Source organism: Grus americana, chromosome 14, assembly GCF_028858705.1.
Source record: "Grus americana isolate bGruAme1 chromosome 14, bGruAme1.mat, whole genome shotgun sequence".
Classification (NCBI taxonomy): domain Eukaryota; kingdom Metazoa; phylum Chordata; class Aves; order Gruiformes; family Gruidae; genus Grus; species Grus americana.
Window position 1 is genome coordinate 7,766,825 of NC_072865.1, and position 19,094 is coordinate 7,785,918.

At 42.8% G+C, this 19,094-nt stretch overlaps 1 protein-coding gene across 3 annotated transcripts in view; it reads left to right on the forward strand.

The window, feature by feature from the left end:
• Positions 1–19,094, forward strand: part of GRIA1 (glutamate ionotropic receptor AMPA type subunit 1) — a 126,478-nt gene that overhangs the window by 80,893 nt on the left and 26,491 nt on the right. For all 3 annotated transcript variants that reach the window (XR_008579281.1, XM_054841798.1, XM_054841797.1), the window contains exons 8-11: positions 2,555–2,659; positions 4,808–4,918; positions 5,890–6,096; positions 7,239–7,609. Coding sequence is in view for 2 of the 3 variants with exons in the window: in XM_054841798.1 (XP_054697773.1) it covers positions 2,555–2,659; positions 4,808–4,918; positions 5,890–6,096; positions 7,239–7,609 (794 nt within the window). In the remaining variant the exon portion in view is untranslated. The remainder of the gene's footprint in view (positions 1–2,554; positions 2,660–4,807; positions 4,919–5,889; positions 6,097–7,238; positions 7,610–19,094) is intronic.

Below are 19,094 nucleotides of genomic sequence, written 5' to 3' on the forward strand. Positions count from 1 at the left end.
CGGTTACCTAATAAACATGAAATACTTGGAAGTCTTCTGATGAGCAATGGGTTCTCAAGCATTTTCCTTTATTGAATTTATGAGAACAAGGTATCAAAATTAGATGGCTAGAAAATACAACTTTGTGTGTGTTGGAAAATCTCCTCTGAAGTATCCTCATCTCTTCATTAAAACAATTCCAAAAGTTTTAATTTTTCAACTGTAGTGATTTTGAGCAAAGAACGTGAAGAGCCATTTGCAAAAGTTGTTTCTTTACTATTGAAAAATTATAATTTTCAAAAGGTCTGACCAGTTCAGTTGTGATGGTCAAAAGAAAAGGCTCTGAAACATGCAGGGGAAGAAATCTCATAGGGGAATTTTAACTGTGAATTTAATAATCAGCCAGCATTTAGTATTGTAGCAAGAAAGAGGCAGATGGAAATAGAAGAATTTATGATTAGATTGAAGGTTTGAGTTATCCTTTCTGTGAAGACTCACAATTAGGCCAATTCTTACAGCTATTCACAGCATGCTTTCTCTTCACCTCCCATTTGCTAAAGCCTAAAATTTTATAAGCTGTTTAAAAGCAAAAAGTTTCTCTACTTATTTCTACTCAAACGTCTGGAATAAGCTTCTGAATTGCCTTATTTCTGTTTAGTGTAGGAAGGAGTCATAGATGGCAGTAGCAAAGATGAAAAGCAATTTGAAACATTTTGCAGTTTTTCAAAAACAGAAATCTAACATATTTCAGAAAAATGTATGCTTTTATTAAAGAGAATTACTTCCCACCCCAGGAAAATGTTCACAAAATATCGCTTTAAAGCAATACACTGAGGTTTCAGTTGTACTTTGAAAAGATTTTGATAATTTTTGACACATTTTTTGTTAATGTTATTTGGTTACCACATATAGTAAGCAGTCCCTAACTGCTGATTAACCCTGTAAACCAGAAGGACACAATAGCATCCTTCTCCAGCTCTCTCCGCAAAGAACCACATGCCCATGTCTTATACAGAAATGTGTTTAAATGCTCCGTGTCTCCAAGTGACTTTACTGGTGCTTAGCGCTATTGAAATCAGTCCTCACTATTTTATAGTGATTCAGGGGGTCTCAGAGGATGATAAGTGATGGAAAAGTTGTGCTGCAGTTTCTAGGATGGATGGGAGAGACTACTTTTGCCGTTTCAGTGCCACATGGATTAAGATTTCATTCATTCAGATAGAAGAAATTGGTGCTGTACACCTGCCTTTTAGTGCATATAAAGCTACAAAGCACAAGCACCCATGACCTGAGCTTCAGAATCGGTCAGGACCTGAAAAGAAAACCAAAGGGGACATGAAAAAGCAGGCATGGGAGCGCTTGAGACAATGGTGCTTTTCTAGTGCATCTATCTTTTATGGGCATGTTGTGTCTTGTGAGAAGGGAAAAGCATGTTTCTCCAAATGTCACCAGGAATACCTCTTGACTTGAAGGAGGTTCAGAAAATACGGGCAGATGTTCATTTTCATGACAAACCTTTGCGATAATAGCTGGAAAACAAACACACTTTAAGCAGATTAGCAACAGATTTCCTCCGTAATGATATATCCTCATCTCTTCACCATGGGTCTTTATTCTGAGGATCTCAAGTACTTAAAAAGGCTGCTAAATACCTGTTCCCATTTTGCATGTGGGAAGACTTCAGTTGCAGGGACAACAGATTTGTTCAAAGCAAGTGAAAAGGCTGAGAACAAACCTTTAATTCCCAATCTGGTGGCATGAGCACTTCTCCAGGTGGTCTCTATAGAGACTCAAACTTGCACTCCGTTCCTCACGTTCCTGGTCCCCACTGCCTGGTCCCCACACACGGTATGTGACTCCTTTCAGAAGCCAGGCTGGGCACTTTTGCAGCAAGTCAAATGGCCATGCTGAGAGGAGAAGTTCAGGAAGTGGGATGTGATGTGAGCCACGCTCTCCGGCTCAGCAATGTTATCAGCAGAGATTTATGATTCAAAGTTTCCTATGCAAATTTCATTTACAAAACTAAATTGTCAGGTTTTATTAGGCTGGTGCAAAGGTAATTAAATTTGCTTGTTAACTGAAAGACTCCTCTCTATTGAAAGACGGCAGCTGGGAGCTGTGGCCATGGTTTCATATTTCCTCCAAATACAGTTCCTGATTTGAACTGTCAAATTCTTTATCAAATCCTGACTCCAGGTCAGATTTAGAAAATTAAAAAGAAAAACAAACGCAAAACCCAAGGAGTTCAGAGCAGATTTAGCTCACTGTCACATCCCAAGAAGTGATGAGCTCACACATGTGATCTAGCTCTTACGCATAGCTGAGCTAGTAATAGAACACTAAGTTTTAAGAAAGGCTTTTTAAAAGAAAGGGTAAGTTAAGAGAATGGCTGTGCACATGGCCAGGCATACTGTAGAGAGTGTAGACGTGTCAGATGTCCTGTCTCCCCTGCACGGATCTGAGAGACATGGCTGCACTCTTCATCCTTCTTCCCCTCACTTCTTACTGCTACCAAATCACCACTGCATGAGATGCCGACCAACTTGCTCTTCTCGTTGATATTTATGTCTTAAAGGTCCGTTTTGAAGGATTGTCTGGCAACGTTCAGTTTAACGAGAAGGGACGGAGGACCAACTACACCCTCCATGTGATTGAGATGAAACATGATGGGGTCAGGAAGGTAAAGTAGAGAGTGACCTGAGATCCTGTGTCAGGCACCAGCCTGGTGTTCGAGTTACGGTGTGGTTAGGTCTCAGCAGACATTTCTTTCATGAAAGTTTGCATGTGGAGTCACCACAATTGCATTTCCAGCTCTCTCCATGAGCAAAGCGAAACACTAGGGAGAACTCATGGTATATTACTAAAAAAATACAACATATGGAAGGGGTTATCAAGACCAACACGGGCATCTCAGCTGTGGGGCAGGGATTTCCAGGATAGTAAAAGCTTGCCCAACTCAGCCTTGCAATGGGCAGGGCACATTGGCTTAGGGTCAGCTACACAACTGTCTGGTTTTTGCTCTCCCACTTTTCCAAGGACGAGCCAAGGGAGAGCCGGGCAGAAGCTGTCTGCCCTAACCGGTATAGGCGAACCCTTTATGTTGACCTAATTCTGCTCTCCTTGAAGGGACAAGAGCTTTACCACTAACTACGTCCTGATAGCTACACAGACGTTTGTGCTGTGCTGGAGTCTTGATCCCTTTCTGTATCCCAGGCACTTTGAAAAATCTGACCTTGTTCAGGGGTGCCGAGCCCTTGAAACACTAATCCTTTTGAAAATCTGACTCCATGTGTTTATATTCCACTTTAGATACTAACTGTTTGAAGAACAAAGAATAACTCAGTTACTCTGTCGATAAAGGAGAGCTACTAAATATTTTGGAACGGGGCATTCACTGGAATCCTTCTGCACCCCCTCAATCCCCTGAAAAATAAAATACTTGTTTGAAACTAAGAAAAGCTGTAAATAGTGAAAGTTCCACATTTACAGCTGCTACCCCCAATTCATACTTACACCTGAGAACAGCTGATGTGAGATCAGAGCCCACCACAGTCAAGCGAAAAAAGGCAAATTTCTCATTAAGAAGTAAAAGAAGTGTCATTTTGAAGACATACAAAGTGGTCTTCCTCCTCTACATGGTATTCATGAGAGGACAAATGTAGTATTATGTCCACTTTGGGGCTCTGAACTTCAAGAAGTTGGCAATCTGGAGAGAATGTAGAGGAGAAGAAACAGAATGGCTAAATGTCTTGGTTTCGCTGTGTATTTGCTGACACAAATTATATTTGTTTGGAAGACGTGTACATCATTGCCACAATGCATATTGTATCCTATATCCACCAGGTTAGAGGTGCAAAACAAACATATGTGTCTCCATTTATGTTGCCCTAGGGCAGAGCTTTGGAAGTTCTTTACTTACTCTCCTTTCTTTTTGTCTGTGCAATGAAGAGAGATGAGAAGCCTGCATAGATTTTTTTCTCCTGAGCTGTTATGATCTCTAATCTGCCATCAGCAGGCTCCTGGTCATGCCCTGTGTTAATACCCTTCCCATTTACTATGATAAGAAATTCCATTCACATGATCAGAGCTCAGGCAACTGCATACTTACATGAGGTGATGGAAAACCTCTTATAAAATCAAGCCCTCAAAGTGGATAACCTCAACAATGATCCTCCCAGTGATAGTCGGTGGCACTCTGCTTTACCTGCAAGCAGTGATAGATCAGCCCAAATCCCTGATTATTAATAAGCACAGCTTAACATGAGAGTTCTTCCCATTATGACTGTTCAGTTTATTCATAACCCCAAACTTTTTGACATTGGCCAGGGTTGGGGTGTTTTTCTCATTTGATTTTTTTTTCCTGTTGTCTCAAGATGTCCTAAGAGGCAGTCCTACGTTCATGCAGGCTTTCAGTTTCAGGATAGCATTTTATCACCCTGTAGCATCTGGACATGCAGCAGGCATGCTCACCATTAGGAAAATATTCAGGAGTCACATTAGAAAAATATTCAGAAGTGTGAACTCTTGGAGTAGGGATGGGGCGGAGAATTGCAAAAATTCCCCAGTACTGTGTGCCAGTTGTTTTTACGTGCATACAAGCACTCTACTACCGTAGCGTATCATGCATGTTATTTTCAGGCTGGAGGCATGGTGGGATTGGGGAGTTTCTGATCCCCCCAGCAAAAGACATCAATAATCAGGAGAGGAGATCTCTGGTTGGGTATGAACATGCAGAGAGAGCTGACCCTGCTTGGATGACCTTGTTAATGTATCTTGATTAATATTATAAAGAGATATCAAAGAGAGATGCTGGTTTTGTATTCGGCAGATTGGTTATTGGAATGAAGATGAGAAGTTGGTTCCAGCAGCCATAGATACTCAAAGTGGCAATGAGTCTACAAGCCTTCAGAACCGGACTTACATAGTCACAACCATCCTAGTAAGTGCTGTGACTTCTACCCCAGCTCTCCCTCTCCCCCATCCCCCTGATGTGCAGACTCCCTCTTCCCCCTCGTGTGCCCTCCTTTGTACTGTATCATTTTTATAACAGCAATAACAATAATAATAATAATAATAATAGCAGCACTTGCTGTTTCCTGCCAGGTCCATAAAGGTATCTGAAAATTGCCATGGCTAATTAAATAGGTATTAAAGAGCTCTCACGCTTAAGTGTAGAAAATACAAAAGATTATGACAAGATAGTAGAGGCATCAGCATAGGTAAATTAGAAACATTATACCTGTGCTTTGTATTTAGCCCACAGAATGGGGGCTGTAATTCTGGGAAGTATAAGCTGTATTGTGCAGAGAGGCTGAATCATAGCTTTAAAAACAAATCTCCTCTATAATCATGAAGGAATAATAGGTACCCCATAATGTATGGTATCATGTATTGTGTCATTGTATACTCTTACCCTGCAGAAACAGTTGAAATTTTACTAACTTGGTTGTCAAATGCTTACTGTGAATTTACGGAGAAGACACAATACCCAAGCTGAGTTAAACATCTTCAGGGCTCTCTCCTGTCCAGCAGATTTGATTCTGCCTGTGCCCACATAGATAGACATGCCTTTAAAAATTCAGAGCTCAGATGCACTAAATGTCCCTTGCAGAACTGCACTGAAAGGTTTGTTACCCAAAACCCCTCAGCTACTCCATTCCCTTCAGGTCCACCACTACAGAAGCTGCATAGAGATTCTGCATGAATAAACAGAAAATGCCACAATAAAAATCACACTTCGTACCTTCTAAAATAAGCCCATTGTGTGTTGACTGTGCCCTTTGGTACAGGAACACAAAGCTGGAGCTTTGCAAGGGGACCAGAAGCTGCACATTGGGCTCTAGTCTGAGCCCCTGATGTCCATCTCTAGAAATGTGGAGCATGGCTCAATATTGGTCTTCTCTGTGCCAGGAAGACCCATATGTGATGCTCAAGAAGAATGCCAACCAGTTTGAAGGCAATGAGAGGTATGAAGGCTACTGTGTGGAGCTCGCTGCTGAGATCGCGAAGCATGTTGGCTACCACTACAGGCTGGAGATTGTCAGGGATGGGAAATATGGAGCCCGGGACCCCGACACCAAAACGTGGAACGGCATGGTGGGAGAACTCGTTTATGGGGTGAGTTTCCAACCTCATCTGTTGTCTTTAGCTCTTGGTACTTGAGAACACATTCAAGCCCTAGAGTAAAAAGGAGCCCTGCCTTCTGTCAGCCTGAGCTATCTTGAGGACTGCAGCTCTGATAATGCAAATAATCAGCCAAAGTAAAACATTTTAATTTAGGGAGGAACAGCACATTTTGTGCCTATGGAAATGTCAAAATATTTCCTTTCAACAGTTCCAAAATTCTTTTTCTTTCCAGTTTTAGAAGAACAAGTACTGAAAGGTCAAACTTTCCCATGGGTAGAATCTCCAAATTTTACTTTATTTTATATTTGTATGATAATGGCAGGATGAAAGAAGGATAAGATTTCAAACACTTAGCATATGACTGGTGAACAGTAGGACTAGACTATTTTCTGTCTAGCCACTTATTTCCATCATCTCAGATATACACCTGCACCCTACACTTCTAAACCTAGTTCACTCTGGTAGTTCACATTCTGTGGTGTTTTCAGTCAGAGGGGTCTAATTTTCCTTTGTAGGAAAGGGGAAATTAGCGTAGGGAGCATCAGTGCCCAAGTCTCTGTGTCACTGTGTAGGAGTGAGGGATGATCTGTCTCCTGCTGGTAGCTCCGCAGTATGTGCCAACAGCCATTTCAATGCATATCTCTATCCGTTTTCACGACGGATTGTAAAATAAGTGGAGAGTGCACATCAGTGTCACTGCAACATTTTTCCTGTTCTCCTGCATCAGTTATGCAATCAAAAACCATTTCCTGATGGAAGTAAACATCCTGGCATCCTTTTTCAGGCGATTGGCCTTTCCTTTCCTTTTTTGATGTCTGGATGATAAAGCTCTTTTAGCAAAAATCATCTGCATCAGACTGTGACATCAGTGGATAAATCAGACAAGAAGAGCTAGGTGGCTGCAAAAAGAAAATGCTGTGATTTCAAAACAGAACTGGTAATCAGTAGTGATAAAATGGAAATAACCCACCAATATTATGGGCTGCTCCTTTTTAACATTTCTCTTGCAATTGGCTTTGTCTGATTTCTTCTGAAATGGTGGGGGTAAACAGAGATTGAGGGAATATAAGCTGGAGTTAGTAGACATATTTTATCGCCAGAATGCAAATCTCTTTTCTGTCTCTCCTTTTCAGAGGGCAGATGTGGCTGTGGCACCATTAACCATCACTCTGGTTCGAGAAGAAGTTATAGACTTTTCCAAACCGTTCATGAGTTTAGGTATCTCTATCATGATAAAAAAACCTCAGAAGTCCAAACCAGGAGTTTTTTCCTTTCTGGATCCTTTGGCTTATGAGATATGGATGTGCATCGTTTTTGCCTACATTGGAGTGAGTGTTGTCCTCTTCCTGGTGAGTCGCTTCAGCCCTTACGAGTGGCACACTGAGGAATTTGAAGAAGGACGAGACCAGCCAGCCAATGACCAGACAAATGAGTTTGGGATATTCAACAGTCTCTGGTTCTCCCTGGGAGCTTTCATGCAGCAAGGATGTGATATTTCTCCAAGGTGGGTTGCCTTCCCGAATGACCCTTCTTCTACTTCCTGTCAGTTAATCTTTTCACATACTTTGGAGCTGAACAGGTTCTTCTTTGACCTTCCTTCCTGAACCATAGTGTAGCTTTCTGAATCAGTCACAGATTCAGAAAGGATCTAAGGGTTCACACATCTACATCCATGAACTTGGGACCTCAAACTTGGGACCACAAAAATTCCATTCTAAATTTATGCTGAGGAGTTCTTCCACAATATAAGGGAGCTGAAAAACCACATGAAATGCAGATGTATATCTGTATTAGAGACACAAGCAGAGACTTATTTTTAAAAGTCTGGGAATACCTCCTTCATTTTGGAGAGCTGTATTCCCACAAGCCTTATGACAGAGATTTGCCTATTGCAGGAGCCCACGTTACACGTATCTTCTCAACACCATGTTCTTACAAAGGTGTTCAAAAAGAAAACAAAAGGAGTTAAAAGCATAGTAACTAAATAGCTGCAAGCCTGACTCTGATAGATTTTCTTATTTATTTGCACAAGTTGTATGTCCAGTAAGTAACGTCTGTAATAGCTGAGGGATCTTTCTTGTCGTATGTGTATATTCACCTGAGGCAGGACCAGGGGTGAGCCAGGGATGAGATTTTTGACACCTCCAGTGTTTTCTGTACTGGGCAGAGGTACTTAGGGTTTGTGAGGCTGAAAAATGGTTAATGAGTTGTGCCTTCACATGTGAATCATATCTACCCATCATTCCCAAGAGGTCTGCTCTGGATGTTGGTTGGAGGTTGGTTGGTTGATTAGTTAGAGACCATGTGGACAGGTCAAGCACCAAAGCCACCAGAAGCTGCAGAACACTGCTGTCATTTGCCCTCTCCACAGCTCCAAGAGGCACAGCATGTCTCTGCATCGCTCACACACATCTGGGGTTTACGTGCAAGCTCTTTGTACCAGGAAAGTTGCTTGTCCCAGTTTAGGCTAAATCATTTGTGGCCAGGTTTGACTCAAACCCAGAGGTATGCCAGTCATGAGAACGAATCTACAGGCAATAAATGCATTTTCTGCATTTACATGCCATAGTGACATCCGAAGTGATGCTCTGATTCCTTTTTGAGACTTTGTCTCCCTTCTCTTCAAGGGAAATTTCAGCAGAGATACATGTCATGTGGGTGAACACAGTAGGCAGAAGTTAATTTCCCGCATGCTGGGATGGCATCAAAGCTTTGGGGAGAAGAAGGAGGCACAACTTGATCAGCAAGTGGAGATAACACCGCGCAGCTCAGCACAGCTCCCACAGGATGGCAGGAGGAGGCCAGGCACCAGCTTGTTGGCTATTGGATGGCAATTTATCCAAATATTAATGAGCTCGGGGTAGTGAGGAAATGAGTGCCTGCAGGGCACTTTAATAGTGACAGCTTTTATGAATATGTTTTATCATCTGATCATTGATTAGTAGGAGTCCAGCCGGAGCATTCAGAAAGTCTTCCCAGCAGAGGGAATTTGAACTTTATCACTGTCTTGTAACACAGCCCTGTGCATTAGGATCAGGTTATTGCCATTTTCATTCTCATTGTTGTTCTTGTCATCGTTATTCTTATTTAGGAAAGAGAATGTCTTCCTTTGGGGACATTTCAATAGCCAGTTTGTGTTCCAAGGAGGAGCGTGGAGAGGTGAAAAGCAGAGGCTTTGCAGAATAGCAAATTTTGAAACATCTTTAATAAAAAGTGCTGGGGGAAGATCAGTGGCTTTGATCCAAATAACAAAATTTTCTCTAGCTAAACATGCTTTGAATCACCATTTCAAAGTGTTGTTTTATTTTGCTTTGAAATGGGAAATGAGAATGATTCTGTCATTGTTATTTTAATGTTGTTAATTTGATCATCCTGATAATGAAAATTACAATTTCATTGAAACCAATATTTTTTCATGGAGCACAAGAGCACTTTCTGACTACAAATATTTGAAAGAATAGAAAAGTTGAAAAATGGAATATGGGAATTATTATAACTCCCAGTACCCCGAGTAAAGCTTCTTGTGATGGTTGCTACTGGAGGGGGACATTTCTGTGAAATGTGAAAGCAGGGAGGAAGCAGAAGAGTGAGAATTTCCGTAGGATGTTGTTGTACAGAAAGGCTCTGAGTGCGCTCCGTATTTCACATGTATTTTTCACACGAACCTAGTGCAGGATTTCTGTGACACATCGCTTAGAAACGAATGCTTGGTGGAACGACATTGTGGGCAGGTGGGGATCTGCTCTATTCCAATATATTTCCTATACGGTTGCTTCTAAACTTATCACTACAATCTCTCAGCATCTCCCCAGTAATGCATTAACCAACATAAATAGCTTCTGTTGTACATCTGTTCTGTCGTTCTCTCCCCAGCAGAAAGGAGCAAGTGCAGGGGTGTATTTTGTTTTTGTAGAGGTTTTGGTTTGTTTATTTCAGTTTTGTTTTGGGAAGGAGTAGGGGAAATTTGTCTGGAGGTTCAGGGTTTTTTTTGAGACCGTGTTTGTTTTAAGTGCATATGCCACTATGTTTTTATCATAAAAAAATGTAAGATCAAAACCACAGACACATCACTCAGCACAGCAGGTGGTGAGGTTTGCAGCAGCTCCTTGCTCTTGTAAATGTGCGTTCCTCGGTCTCAGACCAGTCCCCGGGGAACTTTAGTCCCCCACAGAGACAAAAATTTGCTTTTGAAAGAAAGTGGCGTCCTTTTTAAGGACAGTCTTACTAGCCAGAACTATAATCAGGCTTTTAAGTATGCTGGTCACAACCTACCAAGCACTTTAAAGATACACTGTGATTTTGATGACCTGCGGATGGCCAAGACCGAGCCCAGCTGTGGCTTATGTGCCCATAGCCTCTTCTCCTGAGGAGTGAACTGCTGGGTAAGAAGTCGACTGGTGTCCTTGAAGCTCTGAAGCCTTCGTGTCTAGGCATAGACTGGATGAGCGTGACAAAGGCCAGGCAGTAACCAGTCATGGGAAGTCTCAGCCATAGCTGGTGGCAGTCTGTGTTATGCCTTTGGACACTGCAACATGAGCATGAGCAAGGAATCCATCCCTCCTAAGCCATAAATGGAATGGCTCAATTGTAGGCACATAGCTTCAACCAAAGGAGGCTGTGAGCTCTTGGACGTTTCCCACTGGAGTGCGTGGTCCTCCTGCACCATCACTGACAAGTGGCCCCAGTGGATGTGGTTCAGTCACTACCACATAGCCTAATTTGTCCTGGTTGAAGTGAAATGGTCCTTGTCATTGCCCTTAAAGTCTGTGCTTTCAAAGTACTGGCTGACACACAGCAGAATGAGGGATAAGCAACATTTTGGAGTTGTGAGTAGTTTCATGTACATAGTAACAAGCAGAAATCAGTGAAGTCTAAAACGGGCCACAAACCATTAAGCTTTGCAAAGTGCCACCTTAACTTCAGAAAACAGTCGTGAAATTGCAAAAGCACTCATTAAATGTGAAATACAGACCCAGAAAGGAGATTCTCTGCGCAGGTATCAGAGGTAATAAATATCCCACAGCCAATAGCGAGAGCCTGCAGCAAGAGAAATGTGAAGTAAATATGACTCACATTGTACCATTTTTCAGAAATGTAATTTGATAAATTGTCTTCAGACCTTAAAACAACCCCAGCGTGTAGCAGCTGTGGAGAGTGGGACCTTGCTAACATCCAACACGTTGCTGCCATTCCTTGCTCAGGATGAACCCGAGGCCTTTGAGAAGGAGACTGATGGGACGTCTGGGCTTCCCAACCTCCTCAGCAGCAAAACGAGGCATTTGAATTTTTTATCTGCCCCATCATTTTCTATAAAATAAATACGTAGAATCACAAAATGGTTTGGGTTGGAAGGGACCTTAAAGACCATCTAGTTCCAACCCCCCTGCTACGGGCAGGGACACCCTCCACTAGACCAGATTGCCCAGAGCCCCATCCGACCTGGCCTTGAACACTTCCAGGGAGGGGGCTTCCACAGCTTCTCTGGGCACCCTGTTCCAGTGCCTCTCCACCCTCATACAGAAGAATTTCTTCCTAATATCTCGTCTAAATCTCCCCTCCTTCAGCTTAAGGCCATCACCCCTTGTCCTATCACTCCATGCTCTTGTAAACAGCCCCTCTCCAGCTTTCCTGCAGGCCCCTTTAGGTACTGGAAGGTGCTGTAAGGTCTCCCCGGAGCCTTCTCTTCTCCAGGCTGAACAACCCCAACTCTCTCATGGTATATTCTATCTCACAGGAAGAATAAATGCCTTTTTGGAAGATATATTTTAGCTGAATGTATTTAATTTTAGTCAAACATAAGCTTTCTGAGTCACAGGAAGAATTAACTGGATACCATGAGATAGAATATACACGGTTTCTCTCAGCTGAGTGACTATAGGAGTCTTGTCCGCACTGGAGTTTGACAGGAGGAGTATCACCCAGTAAATATAGCCATCCTTTGCGCCCTGCCAGAGAAGAATTAAACAGACATCTCCAGAAATAAAACCATCTTCATGGGGACTCTCTTTATGCGGTGTTGTGGAAACAAAACACGTGTATTTTGGATTCAGATCAAAACATGAGTAGATGGGAAATGTATAGTCATATAGTGACACGATAGGGTATCATGTCATGATACCTGGACAACACAGCTTGAAATTGTTCATTATAATCTGCATGATTGAGAACAGAGCTGGAGATGACCTGGTCAGCCTGCACTGGAAATGAAATGGTGAATGAAGTTTTCATTACGGCCTGCGTCTGGGAGAGAGCCAGACTTGAGCGGGGACGTTTTGAGAGCATTGGCAGGGATGCCTGAGCAGGAAGAGATTCTGTGCTGGTCTGTGCAAGGTGTGATAGGGGAGCACTGCTGGGAGGTGACTGGGCCATACCTGCGTTGCTTAAAGACTGCGTGTGTTTATTTTGCGCAAGGAGACGTGGTGCAAGATGCGATCCACCCTTCGGCTGACTTGGGATAAAGAGTTAAATGGGTCTGAACTTGACGGTTGGACTTGATGATCTTAGAGTCTTTTCCAACCTTAATGATGCTATGATTGTATTCTAACCGGCCTGCAGAGTCCAGACCCGGAGGCAGTGGAAGGTGCAGCGGCACGTGCCGAGCAGTGACCCCCTGGCTGGGGAGGTCACGCTGCTTAGGGAGGAGTGCGTGCAGAGATGATGAATGGATGCACTCGGAGGTGGGAAGGAGAGATATAAATGCTGGCTGCTATCCAGTCAATAGATACAATCTATTATTTATAGGTATCTTGCGGACATCGTTATTTGTTTTTAGTGACATGGAAACAGTCCGCTCTGGCTGATCTATATAGTGTGTAGTTGGGTTTGTATTTCACTACGCTCCTTTGCAGGCTTTCTGTTGCACTCAATCATAGCAATTCGTCTGTGGAAGAGCAAGTATGGTATTTATTATGTACCTGTAATTAATGCTGAACATTTTCTTCTGCTATTTTTCCTGTTTATTTACATTTCTTTTTAGATCAATTGAAAAAATCACAGGAGACTTCAGCCATAGAGCTGGTGGAAATAACAGCGAAATTGCTCCACAAGTTGTTGAGGTTTTTTTTCCAAACTAGCCTCTCGAGATTTTGAAATACAGCAGCACTTTTAAATTTCATCAAAATATTCCTGGTACTGAAAGATTTTGTCTAGTTTTAGAGAAGATCTAAATCAGAAATTGTTTAGGACAAAAATTTTCTTTTTTTTTAGTGAGAGGTTTGATTGGGGTTGTTTCAAGGGAATTATTTCTGTTCTGTCCTTTGTTAACTTACATTTGCAGGGTGGGTACTTATTTTGCTAAAAATTTAGAATTAGGGAAATTAGAACCAGCTGCATTTACAATTAAAAAGATTTTAATTCCTTCCTGAAATTAAGGCTGAGCCTTGGTGTTTATTTGACTCTTCTTCTTGATTTCAGTAGGCGTCTTCTCTGACACTCCAAGCATCTGCCTGTCTTTTTGGCCTGATGCACAGTGCTGATGACATCCTTGCAGTACCCATTATAACCTTAAACGGGACTTAACGTGTCCTGGAGAGTCACTGGAGAGCTGCGTAAGCTCTCCCAAGGCAACACTCTCACAAGCAATGAGGAAAGATTTGTGCTTTTGGTTTTTTCCTCGCGCTGTTTGCACAGGAAGGTGCAGGGGTGATGGAGTGGAGTTTGCTGGCGGGGCTTGCTAAAGCCTCTTTGGGGACATGGGAGATGGTGTAATTGCTCCTACAGACCAGGTTGCTCACTGCCAGCTGGATTCATTGCTGAGACTCGAGGCAAAGGGCATACTCTTGCAATGAAGAAGCGGTTTGTTGTTTCCTTGGGGAGCACGTGCAACCTGCAGCTCGTGCTGGGGCTGCCCTGGGGGACAAGGCAGCCAAACCAGCCTTGGGAGCAAGGTTGGTTCAGCATCCCTGCCACTCCTGCTCGATTGCGGGCTGAATCCGGGAGGCTTGGAGGCTTGCGCATGGGGACAAAGTTCAGGACCATTTATTTTTGACAGTTTGCTTCAACTGGTTGAACTGAGGAATAAAAGTAAAAAATTAGGATTTCAACTTCTGGAGAAGTCTTATTTCCTTTTAAAAGTCTTCTTTCCTTTTAAAAGTATACCAAATGATTTTGCAATTATCTCTACCTGGCAGAGTTAATTATGTCCAGGGAGAGGAAATTCAGGTCACAGGGTAACAGCAGTACTTGCAAATCACTGGGAACTGATGAACACACTTATTTCTGAAACGCACTTAACCAGGGAAAGTGACTCACCAGAGGAGCAGCTTGACAAATCGCACAATATCTAACTAAACAGTCCCCTTTGGAGCTTGCGCACTTCCATGGCAACCAAAATGTGGCAGCCAGGGGAGAATGGAAATTCTTTTAAAATAATCATCCTTGCTATCCTCTTCATTTGGAAAAATGCTGAAGGATACAGAGGACTTAGAAGAAGGAAATAACCAACTGAGAGAATATTGTTGGGAAAATGCAATTTCATCTGTACAGGAAAAATGAGTCTTTTGAATTTCCACGCTCTACCATCTGAAAATTTCTAAATGCTGCAGAGGTAATGAATATTTCCTCCACTGATCTGTGAGCCACTTCCTCGGGATGGTTTCCCTATCAGGCATATCCAGTCACTCTTCCACAGCTCTGACTTCGGGCCTTTATCATTGAGGTTGCTGGGGGACAGCAAGACATTTGCTGAAAGTCCCCCCATGGAGTGACAGATTTACTAATCATTCTACCAGCTGTGTTTAAAATAAGAAGTCAAACACTTTATTCAAAAGCAGATTTATTAAGCTAAAAATATATTTGCGATCTCTTTCTTCAGGACTAAATAAATGTTTCTCATATTTTGGAGTGAAAACAAAATTAAAAATAGTGGAGGGAAAGTGCATTGCCTATTTTTTTTTAATCTATTGGGAAGTTTTATTAGGACATCTGTGATGTGGAAATGGCATGTGCTGCTTGTGTTTCTAGTGCTGTGCATTGGCTCAGGATCGTGAGTGGCATTAAGATTTATAGGGGTGCCTCTGAGATATAGAGCCTTCTCCATGACTCCGGCAGGAGACCCTCTGCGGCTCCAGGGACTCCCTGTTGCACTGTACTCCGACTTCCCAATTTTCAATCAGTAAGGGAAACACACTTTCTCTCTTCATTTTCTTCCTTTTTGATAACCTGTTATCCCCCAGCAGTCGGCTCAGCTGGGGTCTGACATCCTCCGAGCTGCAGCCAGGACTGCGCATGGTTGTGTCTTCCTAATAGCTGGGTCGATTGCCAAGTGTTTTTGTCGAAGAATAAAGGTTGTGAGGAGCTGAATGACCTCCATCTCCCTGAAGTGGTGTCCCCTGCAAAGCCGCCTGTCACACACTGCTTTAATGTTGGCACTCCAGAAAAATATTGTAGCTAAGATGGGAAGCCCTGAGCGTGTTTTCACAGGGAAGCCCTGCTTAAATAACTCTTCCATATGCTGTACATCACTTTTATCAGCACTAAGAAATCATGTGCACGCTGCCTGGATACACAGTCGAATGAGCATTGAATTCCTTAATTCAAATCGTTCTGGCTCACAACACACAGAGCATCCACAACTGCTCTTTGCTGGTTTAATCTCCAGAGCTGGCCAAAACCTCATGGCCTTCCACAGGGAGGCTCAGAGTACTTCTCTTATTCCACTAAACTTTGGGTTTTATTGTACCTATTCTGCTTTTGTCCCAGATTTCATCCCAACTACTTGTCCTGGTAACTGGAGAAGCACCATCCCCTCTTTTCATGAGAAGTTCAGGAATGCGTACATACACGCGAGCAATGTCCATTGTAACACCCCAAAACAGTGAGCAGGCAAAGACAAATTTATTGAAATATGACAGAGGTGCTAGGTTGTGTGAAAGGTTGTGGAAGGCTTGATGAAGCTGAGTAATTGGGAAAAGCAAAATGTGGGTCTGCTAAGAAATAGGGACGTAAGCCTTGCTGTGCTTGGACAGGCTGTGGAGTTAGAGGAGGCAGAGCATGTAGTCACCTCTGAAGTCCTCCATGATGGTGTCTTGGTCTTCCTTCCATTTTCACTTGGATCAAAGGAGCCAAGTGACAGCTAGGTGCCACCTCGTTTGTATCATCAAATGGTAGGAAAGGGCGTACAGCTCGTGTACACACCCCTTTCCTTAAGCAGCAGCACACTTTATGGCATTCAATCTATTTAATAAACCATCCGGTAATTCTGATTAATGCCTACCCAGAAGAGTTGCTGCTTACCCTTAGATCCAAAGGCTAAGCAGCAATAATCCAATCATGGTAATCATAACTTACTACTTTGATCTTCAGATAAAAGAGCCTATAGAAGTGCAAAAGTGTTACATCACTGTTATTTGGACAACTTCAAAGCATGTTATATACACTAATGAATTCTCCCAGCACAGTCTGATGAGAAGTAATAGGAGGCAAATGTGTGAACAGAGGAGTAGAAAGGAAGAGGGGAGAAGATGAGTCCTCGTGGTGAAAGGGAAAAGTAGTAAAAATAAGTGCCTGTACACTATAGAAAAGTGCAAGATGTGAAGAGGGGTCCACGAGGGCCCAGCTGCAGGAGTCAAGCACACGGGATGCTCTACCCGTAGGAGGAATTTTCTCTCTCATTTCCTGAGGCTCTCAATAAGAAGCATGATCTCAGGCTGCAGAGTAGCAAACAGAGGGATGGGGCAGCTTTTTATCTCAGCGGTGCTTCTAAAGCCTTCAGAAATAAAAAGAAAAATCGCCAAATGGATCTTAGCAGGTGAAATAGGGGCAGCAGAAACACTGAACATGTTTTCCCTTCGCAGTTTGGGAGTTTTAATGTTAAGATACAGGTGCTCCTGTGCACATAAAGCTCTTCTAAAAAAGCACTGGCTGGAGAGACCAGACTCATTCCTCACCATTTCTACGAGGGATACTGTATGCCCTTGTAGAAAAAAATGAAAGGTTCAAAAGTGAAAATATAGAAAATGTAACTTGTACAGTCTTGTGAGGGATCATATTTTAAATTAGAAATGAGAGAGAAAAAGAAGGGAATATTTGGGAATATTGCTCGCGGTGAAAATCTTCCAGTGCAAAAAATACTCTCCTCCCAGAAAAGGCCTTTCTCGTCAGATTGGGAAATCTGACAAAAGACAGACAAAAAAACAGACCGAAAAGAACCAAGGCAAGCCATCCTGGAGAAAATCTGAACCAGGTTATTGTAACATTGCCCAGAAGTCTTAGAAACTAAGGAGCTCTAAATTGTAAGCACATGTAGATGGCTAAAGAGGATCTTGGAAAAATGAAGAACTGGTAGCATATAATCCAAAATATATTAAATCTCTGGGGGGAAAAGAAGCTTTTTCATCAAACAGACTTTGAAGAAGAGACTGGGGGAGAGCGTATGAAATCTAGCAACACAGCAAAGGACATTAGCACAATAAGCCGTTGTTTAAAAAGAAGGATCAGTGCTGTTAAATTTGAGGCCTCCTGAGGTTGAGGAAGTTCCTGAGTAATGAATCTCCTGGGGCACTCCAGCAAGTGCTTCTGACAAAATTTTATGCTTGTCACCCTGTGAGTTTTTCTCAGTAAAGCGAACAAATGTCACCAAAGTGAGAAAAATACATGAAGAGCCTTTTTTACAGTGAAATTTTTGCTCAAAGGCATGACAAAAGTTGGGTTTTTTCCTTGTAGCAAACGCTGGCACGACTGCAGAAGAGGGATGACTTTGCCTTTCACTAGAGCTGCCGAGCAGCCCGAAGTGACCATGTGTTTCTAAGCAAACTTCTACCTAAACACTCATCCCTTAAACTACCCTGGTTTGCAGTATGGAGAGGCACGCTCTGCCTATGCTTAAGAGGATGACCGTGTATTTCTTTGGATCTATCTATTCTGCCTTTCAACCACACTTTCATTCTTTCTTTGGGTTCCACCTCATCCCTTTCTTTACAATGTTTTTTTAGCAACCCTCTGGAAGAGTTGGGTGTATTATCCTGCAGTTTTAAGAATAAGCATCTCTTCTCAGCAGCCAGTTCTGACTGCTCAGGGACGGTGGTTCCCTCAAGCAAAGGACATAACGCAGTTCTGCAGTTCGGCTCTGTAGGAGTGTTTTTATACCGTGGGTGGTACATGGGTCCTGCTGAAGTTTAGGGGGCCCGGTTGCCCATGTCACTCCATGCTTGCGTGGCATCTAGTGCTTCCAACACTATACTTCGTTAGTTAAGCAGGTGAGTTGTGGTGGTTACGTGTCAGCCAGCTGCATTACGTGGCCATTGAGGACCACGGGAATGCACAACCTGCAGACTGCTATTGAGTACATAAATTACCCCCTGCATAGCTGGGCCTGTTTGATGCTGCCTCTGCCTGCTGGGATTGAGTGTCTCAGGAAGGAGAAGTTGGCACAGAAGCAGCTCAGAGGTAAATTCTACCTGGTGACCAACGCTTCAGGCCACCCACCCAGGTGAAGTTCATAAATGTGATTCATCCTCTTCTTCCACAGCTGGGAACTGAATTATAGAGATGAAGTAAGCTACCCTGGATCCCATAAAGTGGCAGGGCTTCCCAAGGAACAAAAAAAAGAGTTCCTGGATGCTAGTTCTCTGGTTAGGCCTTTGGGTACCTCTTGCCTGTCAAAATGCTAAGTGAATGCCTTGAAAACAGCACGTAACTGCTCCATGTAGTCATGCTTATACTTAGCACTGCAGCAATCCAAGCTCCAATGACTGGAGAACCACAAGTGGCATGATGCATTTCTGACTAAGCAGGAAAACTCATTTTAGAAAGAGGTTTTGCCCATTAAAGGGAAACTGAAGAAAAAAGTGCCAACATATTCTGCAAAAGAAGAGATGAAACGGTAGGAGAGGGACCATATACTGCTGTCCAAGGCCATTAGCTTAGGCAGAAAGAAACAGTAAATAAACTATGACTTACCATTATAAGCCTCACAGATATACATCCCCCCGTTGAATCTGGGAGATTCTGCATATTTGCAGACAATATGTTCAGTTGTTGCAATATTTACA